General features: G+C 42.6%; 1 protein-coding gene across 2 annotated transcripts in view; it reads left to right on the top strand.

The window, feature by feature from the left end:
* ABHD12 (abhydrolase domain containing 12, lysophospholipase) overlaps window positions 1-16226 on the top strand; it is a 218669-nt gene that overhangs the window by 144009 nt on the left and 58434 nt on the right. For both annotated transcript variants that reach the window (XM_073627987.1, XM_073627988.1), the window contains exons 4-6: window positions 2283-2402; window positions 5952-5982; window positions 10056-10101. In XM_073627987.1, the coding sequence (XP_073484088.1) occupies window positions 2283-2402; window positions 5952-5982; window positions 10056-10101 (197 nt within the window). The remainder of the gene's footprint in view (window positions 1-2282; window positions 2403-5951; window positions 5983-10055; window positions 10102-16226) is intronic.

Below are 16226 nucleotides of genomic sequence, written 5' to 3'. Positions count from 1 at the left end.
CAACCCACAGCAAGGTGCCAGCCAGCAGCCACCCACAGCAAGATGCCAGCCAGCAAGCCACCCACAGCAGGGTGCCAGCCAGCAAGCTTATCCACAGCAGGGTATCAGGCCAGCCAGCAAGCCCACCCAGAGCAGGGTGCCAGCCACAAAGCCCACCCAGAGCAGGGTGCCAGCCACAAAGCCCACCTAGAGCAGGGTGCCAGCAGCAAGCCACCCACAGCAGGGTGCTAGCCACAGCAGGGTGCCCTGAAGCCCACCCAGAGCAGGGTATCAGGCCAGCCAGCAAGCCCACCCACAGCAGGGTGCCAGCCATGAAGCCCACCCAGAGCAGGATGCCAGCCACAAAGCCCACCCAGAGCAGGGTGCCAGCAGCAAGCCACCCACAGCAGGGTGCCAGGCCAGCCAGCAAGCTAGCCAAAGCAGGGTGCCAGCCAGCAAGCCAGCCACAGCAGGGTGCCTGTCATTTTTAACCTTATACTTTCAAATTGCAATGCTGATGGATGCAGAGAGAAAAAGTAAAGTATGGTCTGGGACTGTTTCTCATTTCAACCATCTCCAGGAAAAGCAGCAGTGTGCAACACATGCACAAAAAATGTGAGCATGGGATCAACAACTGCAAAAAACAAAAATATGTCAAATCTTTGGGCCCATCTAAGAGTTCATCATGGTAAATTATATAATGAAGCACAGCGAAAACAATCTGAATCACAAAGCGAAATACCACAATTCCACCAAACAACAATAAAAAATATGTTTCAGAAAATATCTAAGTGGCTAAATTTGGATGGAAGATGCCAACAGCTGGACAAAGCAATCACAGAGATGATGGTTACGGATAACCAGCCATTTACAATGGTGTTTGACTCTGGATTTCAGCGGTTGATGTCCATAGCTGACCCAAGGTACCCACTGAAGAATGAAAAGTATTATTGAACCGAAATGCTGGGAAAGATTCACCAAAAGGTAGTTGAGAAATAAAGGCTATGCTGCAACCAGAGAATGCTGGCAACTCGCTCTCATTTACGACTGACTGCTGGTCAGGGCCAACAGAGTAACCTATGAGTCTTACATGCCACTTCATTGACAGCAGATGGACAAAAAGGCAATTGGTGTTGAATACAAAGGTGATACAAGGATCCCACACTGGGGAGTACATTTAGAGAAATGTTTCTAGGCATACTTCAAGACTGGGGAATAAACAAAGACCGAGTGATGCTTGTGCTTCGTGACAGCGGCGCAAACATTGTGAAAGGAATGAGGCTTGCTGAAGTGTCCGACCTCACAGTATTCGACATTAGGAGATAACACGCTGATAAAATGAGGTTATGTCATTGTAATGCACTGGGATTTTGAAGAGATTGTGACCTTCATTCTACTTGTTAGTATAACCCCTGGAAATATCATGGTTACTGCATAGCTTGTTGGTTTTGTCCTCAAAAATTGGTAGTATGCATGTTTAGCAGTTGTTACAGAAGGCTTTCATTTTTGACTTATAGCTTTTTATAAGCGTTTTTGCATGTACGTGCTTGTGACATGTTGGTAAATTATTTTTTTGAGCACCAATTTTTCCATTTCCTTTGGAGAAAAGGATGAGTTCAAAGCATCCACCTCTGGACTATGTTGAGGAGCAGATTTCAAGTCCTGGCTCCCTTCCAGTACTGACTGGAGACTGGCTGGTATTTATAGCTGTAGCTGTCGGTGACAAAACTGCCTACCACCTAACATGCCTTAATTAGCGCAATTTTTTTTTTTTTTCATTTCATTTATTAACAAGCAAAATAGATGATATATATCGGTCTCCAATTCATTGTCTAGAATAGTTAGACTGGCTAAGCTAATAGATTTCTTTTGTTGGAATTTTGGAAAAAATATGTTTCACAAAATGGTCACTTGTTTTACTGATGATTCCTTTAAATAGACTGCCTAATGCACTAAAATGCACCAAAATGCACCAAAAAAGGGAGCATGGACTATTTTTGGCAAGGTGCATTGAGATGCCATTTAGAATAAAAGGCATTGCATGTAACATGTAGTGTTATTGGGCCCTCAACTAAACACATGAACTGATTTTTAAAATCAACTAGAGGTTAAGTGTCTGATATCACATAAAGAGCTCTGGTTAACAATGGATGGAACAAAACAACATTCATCTTCATTCATTATTTATTGTAATCATTACGAGCAATTTGTCCCGATATACAGACTGCTTTCCTTCTCATGGAATTTATGAACATATGGCATCCTATTTTTGGAATGACTCTACTGATCTCTTGTTGTTACAGGCACACCGTTCCTGCAGTGCTGTGGAAAGATGCTCAGGGAAAGGACCTGGCGTGGTACGAGGAAGTGATGTCTACAAACTATCCTGTCATTCTTTACTTACATGGGAATGCAGGCACAAGGTGAGCACTTATTGTTTGAAAAATTTGAAATAAGGTAGACAGTAACCAGTTCTGACATATGGCAAGACGGGAACAATGGGGCAGATGAGATACATTTTCTCTAAGATCACACCATGATTGCTGTATGGCAATAGAAAACCTGTACCTGACCATCTCTCAGTTGGGATTTATGTAAAAAAATAATTCCATGTACAACAGTAGATTTATTAAATATTTTTTGCCAGATTTTTACAGTTGGCAACCCTACATTTGGAGATGCAAAGAGCTTCAAGGCCTTTGCTAAAAGACTGGCAGCCTGACTTGCAGTTATTGTGCCTTATATTCTTTTGATAACTTTACTTAAAAGAGAAGTATGGGCAAAGCTTTCTGTTCTAGGAAACAGGAGTGCACTTATTTCTTATTTCTGCTAAAGTCTGCTGTCGACTGATGTCACAGAGCTAGTCCAATAATGTCGGGATCCATCCAGATCCCTGACCGGCAGCTGGCTCAGCCTCTCAGTCCACTGCTGAGAGCCTGAGCCAGCCGCTCCCACCCTCTTTACAGCCCGGCGCTTCAGTAAGCACAAGACGGGCATAGCAGAGAGCCGGTGACTGACATTCACCGCTCTCTGCTTAGTGAAGAATGAGACCTGAGCAATCAGCGTTAATGTGATTGCTTAGTAGTTGGTCTTAGAGCTGGAGTGGGCAGCTGCAGCATTGGATTGATGCTGCAGCCATCTAGGTGAGTATGTACAGTATGTTTATTTTTTCAATCCACACTTCTCCTTTATTCTCCCTAAAAGTGACAAAGGCACTTGAGCCTGCTTTTGAAGGGTTTTCTGAAAGGGTTACTGGACTTATTGAACTTTGAGCCCTCAGAGGGCTGAACATTGACTTGGGGGGGGGGGGGGGGGTTGCACATCCGGAACCTTCTGGGAGATTAAAAACAGTTTGAGTTTGTGGACAGCATTGTAGTGAGGATTGTTCTGTTGCAATCAGTATAGGTAAGAAAGTCTTGTTAAGAATCACATTTGGCATTTGTGCCAGTGGATCATTTGCAAAAACTCTACTGTAACTTAATCTGAAAGACCTGGTTCAGGACTTGGACATAGAACACTAGGATTGCTTTGTTGTGGAAACATGAACTTTTTATACAAAAATAAGTGAAACTTTTTTTATTGAAATTTCCTTTTTTAGCTATCCATTAACAGATCCATGCAAATCCAGAAAATGAAAATGAAAGCCTAACTCCAGCCAAAAAATGTGTTCCTAATGAAAGGGGCAGAGTAAATCAAGGTAGAACTCCCAATGATGACAAAGCGATATAAAGCTGAAAAAGTAATATACATATTCCCACATTTTAACCAGAAAAGTTTAGTCTAGCTTTGGGCTTTAAGGAAATCTAAATTTTTAAGGGAACACTATTGTTCAGCAATGACACCTTAGCATGGCACTGTTAAGATTTGATGCAGAAGCTTCAGAAGTACAGGAAGGCAAGTAGACATTGTTGGGTTAAGGGGTGAAGATCAAAGTTTAAGGTCGGGTTTAGGGTATTAAATTATATAGGTTAAGTGTTAGGACACAGATTAAGAGTCAGAGTTGAAGGGGTTGTAAACGCTTGTGTTTTTCACCTTAATGCATCCTATGATTTAAGGTAAAAAAACACCTGGCAGTGACTGGGCCGCCCGCCCCAAACCCCCCCCCCCCCCCCCCCCGTTTTACTTACCTAAGCCCCGGAATTTCACTCTTCCTCTGCCTGGCGTTCTCGGCTCTTGATTGGTTAGATTGATAGCAGCTCAGCTCATTGGCTCCCGCTGCTTTCAATCAAATCCATTAACGTGGGGGGTGGAGCCGAGTCCGCTATTCGTCTCTATGGACGTGGAATGCTGGACTCGGGAGCGTGCCCGAAAGGTAACTCCCCGGGAGAGCGCTTCTCCTAGGGGGTTACCTGATGCGGGGAGGAGCTGCCGAGTGACCCGAGAAGACGCTGTTCGGGGCCACAATGTGCAAAACGAACTGCACAGTGGAGGTAAGTATGATATGTTTGTTATTTTAAAAAAATTAAAATTCGAACCTTTACAATCACTTTAAGGTATTAAGAGTCGGGGTGCATATTTGAGGTTAAAGTTTAGTGTTGGGGTATATGAATATTGGAAGGTTCATTTAACCACTTGAGGTCCGGGCCATAGCCGAATGACGGCTACAGCGCGGACCTCAATCTCCGGGAGGACGTCATATGACGTCCTCCCCTATGCACGCGCACCGCGCGCACCCTGCAGGGCGCACGGTGTGCGCGCTGTGATCACCGAGTCACGGAGACTCGGATGATCACAGATCCGAGTAAGGGGCCGGCCCCGGCCCCTTACCATGTGATCAGCTGTCAGCCAATGACAGCTGGTCACATGATGTAAACAAAAGCTCGGTGATCGGTTTCCTTTTCTCCTCACGCTGACAGCGTGAGGAGGAAAAAAAAGCCGATCACCGGCTTATGTCAAAGGGACATCGGTCCCGAAGAGGAAGGAGGCACAGATGCCTCATCTGTGCCTCCAAGTGCCATCTGCCAGTGCCCACAGTGCCACCTATTAAAGCCCACAAGTGCCACCTATCAATGCCCACAAGTGCCACCTATTAGTGCCACCTGGCAGTGCTGCCATCAATCAGAGCCCAATCAGTGCCCAACACTGCCACCCATCAGTGCCCATAACCGCCACCCATCAGTGCCCATCACTGCCACCTATCGGTGCCCATCAGTGCCGCCTCATCAGCGTACATCAACGAAGGAGAAAAATTAACTGTTTGCAAAAATTGATAACAAAATATAAAAAAAATATAATTTTTTTTTTTTTAAATTCTGTCTTTTTCAATTTTTTTAACAAAAAATAAAAACCGCAGAGGTGATCAAATACCATCAAAAGAAAGCTCTATTTGTGGGAAAAAAATGATAAAAATTTCATTTGGGTACAGTGTTGTATGACCGCGCAATTGTCATTCAAAGTGCAACAGCGCTGAAAGCTGAAAATTGGTCTGGACAGGAGGGGGGTTTAAGTGCCCAGTAAGCAAGTGGTTAAACTGAGCTGTAGGAATCTTTAAATGCCATCAATAAAAATATGTAATAATGCCCTTACCATGCAAATGAGCAGTTTTGCATTACTCCGCATCCTCCTAAAGTATCTGGCCACCTCTTCACTGCTTCACACTTATAGTGCAGTTTGTGTAGGTTCAGATGAGGAAAGGGATCCTAATTTTTTACAGGCGCAGACCTTTTTATTCTACTCTTCTATTTCCGTTCTAAAGAAGAGGAACATCCATCCAAGAGAGATTGAATTTCAGAGGTTTATTTGTGCACAGGGTTTGTTATTTGATCATAACTACAGAGGGTGGAGTGGAGTTCTTAAAGCAGGACTAAAGGCAAAATGTTCTTCCTAGAGTTTGGGCCCTAAATATTCTTTCTTTTTTTTTCTTTCATGGGTCTTCCTGTAGATTTTTTTATTTTATTTTTTTTTGAAATATCAAAACACAAGTATATTCCCTCCTTTACTATTAAGTTAACCTCTACTTTCTTCTCAAACAGAGGAGGTGATCACAGAGTACAACTATACAAGGTAAAATTTTATTTTTCTTTCATAGTATAATTTTTGTTAAAAAGACGTATTTCCAGCTGCTAGGTTTATGTCTATCTCTACCAATGGACAACTTTAAAGGATAACTGCTGTTTAAAAAAAACCTGTTATTCTTTTGACCCCTGACCTATAATACACTCTCTACTTTCTACCCCAAATGTATACTTACCTGAATCAAACACCCACGGGAATCTTTGTTGCCTGCTGGCATAATCTTCTTCTTTCCCCTGCTTGCACCTGCTTATTGTTTTGTAAATGTTTTTTACTCACATAAATAAGGTAGGTAGATTCAGTCACCAGATACTGAACATTTTCTTGTGCAACTGGATGCAGTAATGCTGAAAAACACCATTTCATACTTTTAAATCGGCAAATTATTTTTGGGTGTTTTTATTTGTTGTGTGCATTTTTTTTTTCATTTGTTACGTAGTGAGGGTAACTTACAGAACAGCAATTTTTTTTTTTTTTTTTTCCAAGCGCAGATTTGTTCAGGATATGCAAAACTGCATGATACATAGAGTAGTTTTTTTTGTGTGTTTATCATCAATCTCGATGAGTCTGCTTAAGTCCCCTTTCACACTTATACGACTTGTCCCACGATTTTGTACTGCAAAATTGTATGACAGTTCTCCATGATTTTCAATGACTACCATTCGTATTGGCACAACTTTAAGTCGTGCTGACTTCAAAGTAGTCCCTGCACTACTCTGGTCCAACTTCAATGCGAGTTGATGTCCATAGACCTCAATGTTAAACCCTCAAGTAGCATGCAAATCGTACCTGAATAATATAGATACGATTTCAGTACGACTTTGTAAGCACAAGTTGAGAATGGTTCATGCCAAAGTTGTGACAAGGTCGTACAAAGTAGTACTGCTCTCAAATCGCGGCAAAATTGCCCAAATTTGCAGCCATAAAATCGCGCAATTTTGAAGTCGCACAAGTGTGAAAGGGGCCTAAAGTGAAATTCCAGCTTAACCCTAACTACTCTTAAAAATGTTCCTTCCCCATCCAAACACTTATGCTTAATAACCTTTTTAAGAAAAGATGTGTATATGTTTGTGTGTGTGTGTATGTATATATATATATATATATATATATATATATATATATATTCTCTTTCTATATATAGATAGAGATATATATATATCAGTCCCCTCCGGTCAGGTCACATGATCTCCCCTGTATCACCCAGCATGGTTAGAGAGAAGAGGAGATTGGCGGGACCTGGTGAACGCCGCTCTCCCCCTCTATAAGCTGATGTACATGGGTCGTAACTGCCCCCAAAAAATTTCATAAAATATGGTCGGCCTGGGTCGAGGCCAGAGGCCTCACTGTGTAGAAATGGATACAAATACAAATCCACCACTCTCTCATTGGCCCAAGTGGGGGGTTTTTTCTTCCCCGGGTTTCCTGGTCCCCCACACTCAAGATGACATTGCGGTTGTTGTCCCCCCCCCTTCTTCCTTTCTTCCCCTTGGGATCTCCCTGATCTCCCCCCCGTCTTATTTTGTCCCCCCCGATCCCTGCTCCCTTCACCAAGTGTATTCTCTGCTCCTATGACCCGGGACTATTAGTTATAATGGCTAGACTATGTCTTTATATATACCTTGTCTATATGCTCATGTTATAAAGTACCAAATGATGGAATTCAATATTAAAGTGGAATATTCTCATAAATAATACTGAAATGGCATAATATATGAACGTACTATGACGTTTCCCTATACTCTATGATATGAATGTCTTGAATACTTATTCTGCCTAATGTACACTACTGTATATTGTAACGCTTGATATGCATACATGTAACTGAATATTTCAATAAAAATTCCTTCAAAAAAAAAAAGAGAGAGAAGAGGAGAGAGCACTCTGACCAGTAAAGTCTAGTCTGGTGAATTCACTGATAGGCTTAAATGGCCCATCTGTTGTTGCCGCTTCCTCCTCGCTGCAACCACCGCTGGCTGACACAGGGGAGGTGAAAACTATGAGCAGACTGGAGCAGCCTTAAAATAGTTAATTATATGCATCTTTCTTACACAAGATAGTAAGTGCAGGTGTCAGGAGGGAGGAGGGGACAATTTTAAGATTAGCTAGGGTTAAGCTGGCGATCCACTTTAATTTATGTAAACATACAAAAATGTGGCATGCCCTATATTTTAACAAATACTATGCTGCTGAATATACTGTATATAATTACTAGCCATATATGAATCTTTGGGTTTTCTACTTGATATACATTTTGTGCTGTAAATGCATGCATTTTACTGGAGGAAAAAGGACATGTGTGAATGGGTAATTATGTAAAGGGCTTAGAAAGGTAGACATGTATGATAAAACATTTGCAATATTTGCAGTGCCATTCTGTATGCACACATGCATGTGAGATGATTTCTCTAGTTTTAGAGCAGAAGCCAGTCTTTGTAATTGTAAGTATAATTACAATTGTAAATGTAACCTTATGTAAGCTGGAGAATGCAAGTGAAAGAAAATCTACATTATATCTTAACAAAAATTACAAGTGTGTCCTATGACCCTTCTAACCCTGTTTTTTCATTGTGTAATGTAAGCTACCATTTAGTAAAAATACTAAGAGTTTTCTATACTAACTGGCAAATGGCAGTAATCCACAGCAACCAGGCAATCTGCATTATGTAAAGTTGCAGAGGTTCTGTCTGTTGCAACAGTTTGAGAGTATTAAGCACAGGCAACAGAGCTGCAGTTCTGTCTGAAAATTAACACAACAGAGTGTCAAATTATGATCACTGACAAGTAAAGTGAATAACATGGATTATCTCATTACAATGGCATCTGAAAGTGGGTGGAATATATTAGGCAGCAAGTGAACATGTTGTCCCTAAAGATGTGTTGAAAGCAGAAAAAATGGGCAAGAGTAAGGATTTGAGCAACTTTGACAAGGGCCAAATTGTAACGACTAGATGACTGTCAGAGCATCTCCAAAACTGCAGCTCTCTTGTGGGACGTTCCCAGTCTACACTGGTCAGGACCTACCTAGAGTGGTCCAAACAAGGAAAATTGGTGAACTGGCAACAGGGTCATGGGCAGCCAAAGTTTGATACACATGGGGAGCAAAGGCTGGTCCGTGTAGTCCAATCCAATAGAAGAGCTACTATAGCTCATAATTCTGAAAAATGTAATGCTGGTTTAAAACACAGCATCACAGACCAATCAGGGTGTCCATGCTGACCAGTGTTCACAGCCAAAAGTGCCTACAATGGTCTCATGAGCATTCAGAACTGGAACACAGGAGCATTAGAAGAATGTGGCCTGGTCTGTTGAATTCAAGAATGGTTTTAGTAACACAACAACATGTTCGAGGTGTTGACTTGGCCTCCAAATCTCAATGCAACTTAGCATCTGTGCGATCCCTGAAGGGCTCACCTTACAACTATGATTACATAAAGAGTCTGCTACTGATGTCTTGGTTGCAGATACCACAGCATACCTGCAGAGGTTTGGCAGAGTCCATGCTTTGACAGATTATGGTGGGTGGTCATAATGGTAAGGCTGATGAGTGTACATCAGCAAAGTGTTTTTGCAGCAAGGACAAAAATCTCTGAAAGCTGCTGCATAGTAAACCGTCTACTTCTACCATCTACCGTCTCAGCTGTCATTGTTTACTATGAAAGGGCTCTTGGTATCCATCTTGAAAGAATTTTAGTACTTGCAGCAAAAACCTCTGACATGGAGGTGGAAGCACCGTGGGCAGCCTAGAAGTCTCCAGAGGCAGTTTTCTGGCAGAATTCTGACACTGATATCTTTGCTAAGGAGTTTAAAATTGCTGTAGCAGACAGTACTTCTGTAAGTACATGTACGGGTAATTCAAACTGCCAGCCTGTGTTTAGTTGTCAGGGAAGAAGGTCGTGACTGAGTCTCTGCGTAAAAAACACAGGGGGTTTAGCTATGTGAAAAAAATGAAAACTACACTAGCATGCATTATCTCTTTAAACGTAAATTATCTGCTGCATATATTTAGGTCAAATTTGTATTTATTTTGATGGGGAATTGTACTTAATCTTGTGTCCTCCTACTAGGTCCTCAGCTCAATGGGTTTTCATGTCATTTCATTCGACTACAGAGGTAAGTGACTATTCTGGAATATCTGTCTAGATGACTTTCCATTATTGGTACTGGCCAGTACCATCTAGTGCCCGCGCCAAGGGGCTGAGCAAGAGATTTAAAGTTGTAATTAAAATAGCAATGTCTTGTGATCTGAAACTGCAGAGTTGAAATCATGTGTTTCCTCTTTATTTGTCAAGTAGCTTATTTTCCACTTGCTGCGTTTAATGAAGACAATAAAACACTTTCTCCTGTTTACACATTCATTTTAAAGCGGTTATTTGAGGCCATGTGCTGCTAATGTTAGTGAAGTAGGTGCTTGGAAATAATTGCAATGATCTAATAATGAACCTCTAGCTGAGATATCCACCCACCAGTTTTTTTATGCTCTTGCCATAGCCAAATAAAGTATTGTATTTGAATGTAACAATAATAAATTCATTTTTTAAGGCCAATCTTTATGGTGCCTGTGACATTGTGACATTGAAACCCTCTCCAAGATAGCAGAGCAGGTTAATCAATTGAAGTATCCGTACAAGGGAGGACAGCTGGCACCTCGCTCTGGGTTGCTCTGTATTGGTTCCTGTCCCTGGTAGTGAGTGTTGGCAGTCTTGTCAGTTATTTGACCTTGATCAGGTTAGAACTGATAAAAAGAAAGATGATGCTGAATGTACTGGAGTAATTTGTAACTATCCAATTCAGTGTTATCAACACTTTTTATATCCCTGACAATGCAAGTTTTGGGCAGTTGTTTTTATCATCAGTGGCAATCTCTCACTTATGTATTCTATGAGGCTTGGAGTTGGCTGTATTTCAAGCTTGTCATGTTTTTTGGGTAAATTACTTTTGTTCAAGTTTTAAATAAAAGATATTTACAGTGCAAACAATATAGCTGAGAAAAACTAGATACCGTATTTATCAGTGTATAAGACGCACAGACGTATAACACGCACCCTAATTTTAGGAGGGAAGTTTAAGGAAAAAAGCTTACATTTTAAATACAGAACTTTGAAGCAAAATTAGGGTCACAGCTCATAAATGCACCCTGCTCAGTGCCCATCTGCAGCCTCTAAATTGACCATCAATGCACCCTGCTCAGTGTCCATCTGCAGTCATTAAATTGCCCAATAATGCAGCCTGTTCAGTGCCCATCTGCAGTCATTAAATTACCCAACAATGCAGCCTGTTCAGTGCCCATCTGCAGCCTATAAATTGACGACCAATGCAGCCTGTTCAGTGCCCATCTGCAGCCTATAAATTGATGACCAATGCAGCCTGTTCAGTGCCCATCTGCAGCCTATAAATTGCCCAACAATGCAGCCTGTTCAATCCCATCTGCAGCCTATAAATTGCTCAACAATGCACCCTGCTCAGTGCCCATCTGCAGCCATTAAATTGCCCAACAATGCACCCTGCTCAGTGCTCATCTGCAGCCATTAAATTACCCAACAATGCAGCCTGTTCAGTGCCCATCTGCAGCCATTAAATTACCCAACAACGCAGCCTGCTTAGTGCCCATCTGCAGCTATTAAATTGCCCAACAATGCACCCTGCTCAGTGCCCATCTGCAGCCATTAAATTGCCCAACAATGCAGCCTGTTCAGTTCCCATCTGCAGTCATTAAATTACCAAACAATGCAGCCTGTTCAGTGCCATCTGCAGCCATTAAATTGCCCTACAATGCAGCCTGTTCAGTGCCCATCTGCAGCCATTAAATTACCCAACAATGCAGCCTGTTCAGTGCCCATCTGCAGCCTATAAATTGACCAACAATGCAGCCTTTTCAGTGCCCATCTGCAGCCTCACCTTTCCCATCATTACAGCCTCACCAGTGTTGGATTATCCCTGCTGTCTCAGAGGGAAGAGGAGGAGGAGCGATCGCCACTAAATTACACAGAGCCGCGATCTCCTGTGTACCCGGCACTCCGTCACTCTCACAGCCACACCTCCTGGCCCTGCTAATATGATAGACAGAACAGTGGCCCAATGCGGGGCCAGGAGGCGTGGCTGTGAGTGACGAAGCACCGGGTACACAGGAGATCGCGGCTCTATGTAATTCAGCGGCGCACGCTTCTCTTCCCTCAGAGACAGCAGGGATCGGTGTATAACACGCACCCACGATTTTCCCCTGATTTTAAGGGGAAAAAAGTGTGTGTTATACACCAACAAATACGGTAATTTATTTCCCATATTGTGCCAACAGATTGTGCAGTGCTTCAGAGACAGTACATCAAATCGTTCATATCAGCTTATATCTGTACCATTCTAAAGCAGAGTATACATGCATAGTTTTTTTTCGTTCAACCAGCAGGTTTTGTCAAAAAAAAAAAAAAAAAGCAAAATTGGACTGATTCCCACATTCATACAAGTGATATAAAGTAGATGCAGGGATCTCCCCTGCTGCACTATTGTATTCTGGCAGTGGGAAGCCTATCAGAATCTGTCGAACAGGGAGGAGTACAGGGACCGAAAGTCAGCCAGTTCAGCAGGAAGAATACGTGTATACTTGGCTTAAAGCTACCAGGTTTTCAAAATGAAATCCAGGGACACCCTACTAACCATGACCCTTTTTTGACCACACTCCCGGAACCATGCCCCTATTTGTAGTCATACCCGTAAAATCACCAAGAATGGTTGTGAGGTACCTGAGGCACTTTTGGGCATTCTGAGGAAAGCAATCATGCGTAGCATGCTGTAGAGAATGCGGTGTGTGGGAGGAGCTTTAAATGGGTTAGGTTAAATAAAACCTGAACCTATGCTGCTCTGGATCAAGAGTGCATGCCAAAGCATGCAGGGGTAAGTAATACACAGAGGAAAAAGGAGTAAACAACGCAAAGAGTGCAGGGGTCAGGAGTAAGGAATGCACTGGGTGCAGGGGTCAGGAGTAAAGAATGCACTGGATGCATGGGGTCAGGAGCAAGGAATGCAAAGGGGTGCAGGGTTTAGGAGTAAGGTACGCATCGAGTGCAGAAGTCAGCATTAAGGAGCGTACTGAGTGCAGGGGTCAGAAGTAAGGAACGCACCAAGTACAATAGGATTATGGAAAACACGCCAAGTGCAGGGTTCGGAGTAAGCAACAAGTCAAGTGCAGGGTCGGGGGGGTAAGCAACACTCCAAGTGCAGGGGTTAGAGTAGGTAACGCACCGAGTGCAGGGTTTGGGAGTAAATTAAGTAAATGAAACGCACAGATTGCCTCCTAAGCAAAAATGACCCTCCTCCCAATTTTCCTCTTCCTGTCTGAACTGTACATAGCAATTCTGCAGGTGAGTGTCCTGGGTCCCTGGAAGCCACAAATACCTATGTGTTTTCATTGGTATGCAAATTCTGTAGCTGTTTCCACCTGCCACCCATCAGACCTGTAGCACAGAGCCGTGGGAAATGATAGAAAAAACATGGGTCCTTGTGTCAGGACCCAGACCACTTACTAAGAGCATAGCAGATGCAATGTAATACAGTGACTAGACCTGGAGCCATGGCCATCATTAGGCTGTGTGGGTCCGAATAATTTCTATCTGACACTGTGACAGCTGTCAGTGAGCGTCCAATGCAAATTTGCAGATTCAGTAGCAGCAGAAAATATATATGAGAGATACAGCAGCTTAGGAGAAGACAAGGCAACCTCTACGATTAAGCCCAGAAAAGGGCAGAACGCATCTGAGGAGTTCTCTACAGGTGGAGTACAGAAGCTGAAGCCATCTTCTACCCATTTCATTTACATACATGCAAAAGGTCATCGGTGTCTGTGTGCAGACGGCCACCATTTTTGTTGAAAAAAACAAGGCAGGACATAATGGAAACCGTTTCAGCATCCACAGCACAAGATGCAGAATATAATCACAGCCAGCACGGGGGAGCGGTGTGATGTATTTTACATCTGGTGAGTGGGCCCAAAGTTTCTCCTTCTCTTCTGGAGTTGTCTACTCCTGATCCAGAAAAGTTTGCCAGAGGCCACTAACTGGGAACATTCCTGGGGTTTTTGTTGGTAACAGACGCCTGAAAACGGTTACTGTCCCCAACAAATTGCAGCATTATACCACATTCATACACACAGTAGAGCCAACTACCCTCACATTATGTTTTTCCATTGTGGAGAAAACCCACACAGACAACATACAGACTCTATGTAGACCGTGGCCCAGGGATATTTGAATGCGGGGCCCAGAGCCTAAAGGCATACATTTTGGCCACTTAGTTGCCACCCTAGAAGACTAAGAAAATCAAGTCATGTGTGCGCTAACGGTAAATTTTCATGTACCATTACCTTAAATAAATCAAAACACTTGTGAATGTAATGTGAGACATAGTACACCTAAGCTGGCCATACACGTACAGAATTTTGTCCGAGACTGGTAGTTTTCGGAATGATTGTTCGACATTTGTGCCGTTGGTGAACTCCACTTTACAGTCGATTTCGACTGTTCAAGCAAAGCGAAAAATACTCCACCGCTCAGGTAGGTCTAGGCTGATAGACCGATGAAGAGATTCAGATCCTCCAAAGGAAAAGAGCCCCAGGTGCTGGCTAATGCTGAGACGAGTAGAAATGGACGACGTAATCTGGATGGCTGCACACCGGACAAGATAACAAGTGCCTTCATTGATAAAAACTGGATCATGGAATATACAAGACACTGTAACAGGAACGTACAGAAAGCAGCTGACGCGTTTCACACTTATGACAAGTGCTTACTCATAGCTATGAGTAAGCACTTGTCATAAATGTGAAACGCGTCAGCTGCTTTGTATATGTTGTTAATGTTCTTGACTATATCATGGAAACAATTTTATTCTATCAGTTAGCAGACAAGTCGCTATCGAGCAACGAATAGTCATTGGCACTGCAAACAGCTGAAATTCTATACGTGTATGGCCAGCTTTAGTTCTAGAACTTTTTTTTTTTTTTTTTGGAGGTATCAGTTAACATAATTCAGAAAAATCAGGTACCTAATGTAATTTATATAAGGGATGGGGGATGCAGGAGGATAAGCAAAGCATAGAAGAGGAAAAAGCAGAAAAAAATGATTGAGCAGTCTTGGGTTCTTATATCTGGCTATGTTAATGTGAAGGATAAGATATAGAAGGGGCTAAGAAAAGATGAAAGCAGTATTAAAACCAAAAGCAAAGAAAAGGAATAAGCTATTGTGCTCACTGGAACCCAATCGTCATTTAACGGGGCACCTAAGAAGAGCCAGAAGAGTGGTAGGGGACACCAGATAAAGTGGATGCAGTGCCTCCCAAATTAGGTCTTGAGATTGTAATACACATATAAAAAAAAAGAGGGCGCATCCATCTAGGTGTAGCGATTTATTTAAAAAAAAAAAAAGTATAAAAATGCATTAACTAGATCAAAGTGTCATAGCTTGTCACCCATATAGACCTCCATAGTATCACTGTGAGGCTGCTGAGCTCAGCAGGCATGTGGCTAGTTGAAGCAGAGGTGCACAGTTCTTGATAGAAGTGTGGCTGTCAGGATTCAGGCTGAAACATTAGCAACAACAGCTTTCAGAAGTGGCAAGATGGTTGAGAGGAAGTGGAGGGGATGTGGCTACATTTTTCAGGGCACTCATAAGTGCCCCTTTCAAACCATAGGAAAGAAAGTGCAGAGCTGGGTGACGTTGCCCGAAATCAGAAGTGACGTGGGTGCTGCGAGCCCCGCTGTGATCATTACAAGCTGTTTGTTTTTCACCTTGATGTAAGTGTAATCAATTTAATAAATGTCTGCTGCTTTTAACTTACTACACCAGTGGTCATCAACAGGCCAGGTTTGCAAGATAACTGAAATACATCACAGGTGATATCATTTGCTGCTCAGTGATTGCAGTATTCTAGTCTTCATCTCCCCAAGGTAATACATAAAACCTGGCCTGTTAGTGGGCCCTGAGGACAGGGTTGATGACCACTGCACTACATTATGAGGATACCTTGTGTTACATGAGTTTACCTGCAGTGTCGGGACTGCAGATTTAAAGAGCCTGTGACATCTAGGATCACTATGGAGTAGGGGGAGGAGTGCAGAGGAGCCTGGTTTTTCTTCTTTTTTTTTCTTTTTTTTACCGCAAGGTGGGGAAAGCGTGGTTTGACCTGAGACTGACAGGTCAAACGTGGAGCACAACTTTGAACAGTGGTAAGAGTCACTGATATCACTACTT

This window comes from Aquarana catesbeiana, linkage group LG04, assembly GCF_042186555.1.
Source record: "Aquarana catesbeiana isolate 2022-GZ linkage group LG04, ASM4218655v1, whole genome shotgun sequence".
Classification (NCBI taxonomy): Eukaryota; Metazoa; Chordata; class Amphibia; order Anura; family Ranidae; genus Aquarana; species Aquarana catesbeiana.
The sequence above is the reverse complement of the archived record's forward strand: the minus strand, read 5'-3'. Positions and strand labels throughout refer to the sequence as shown.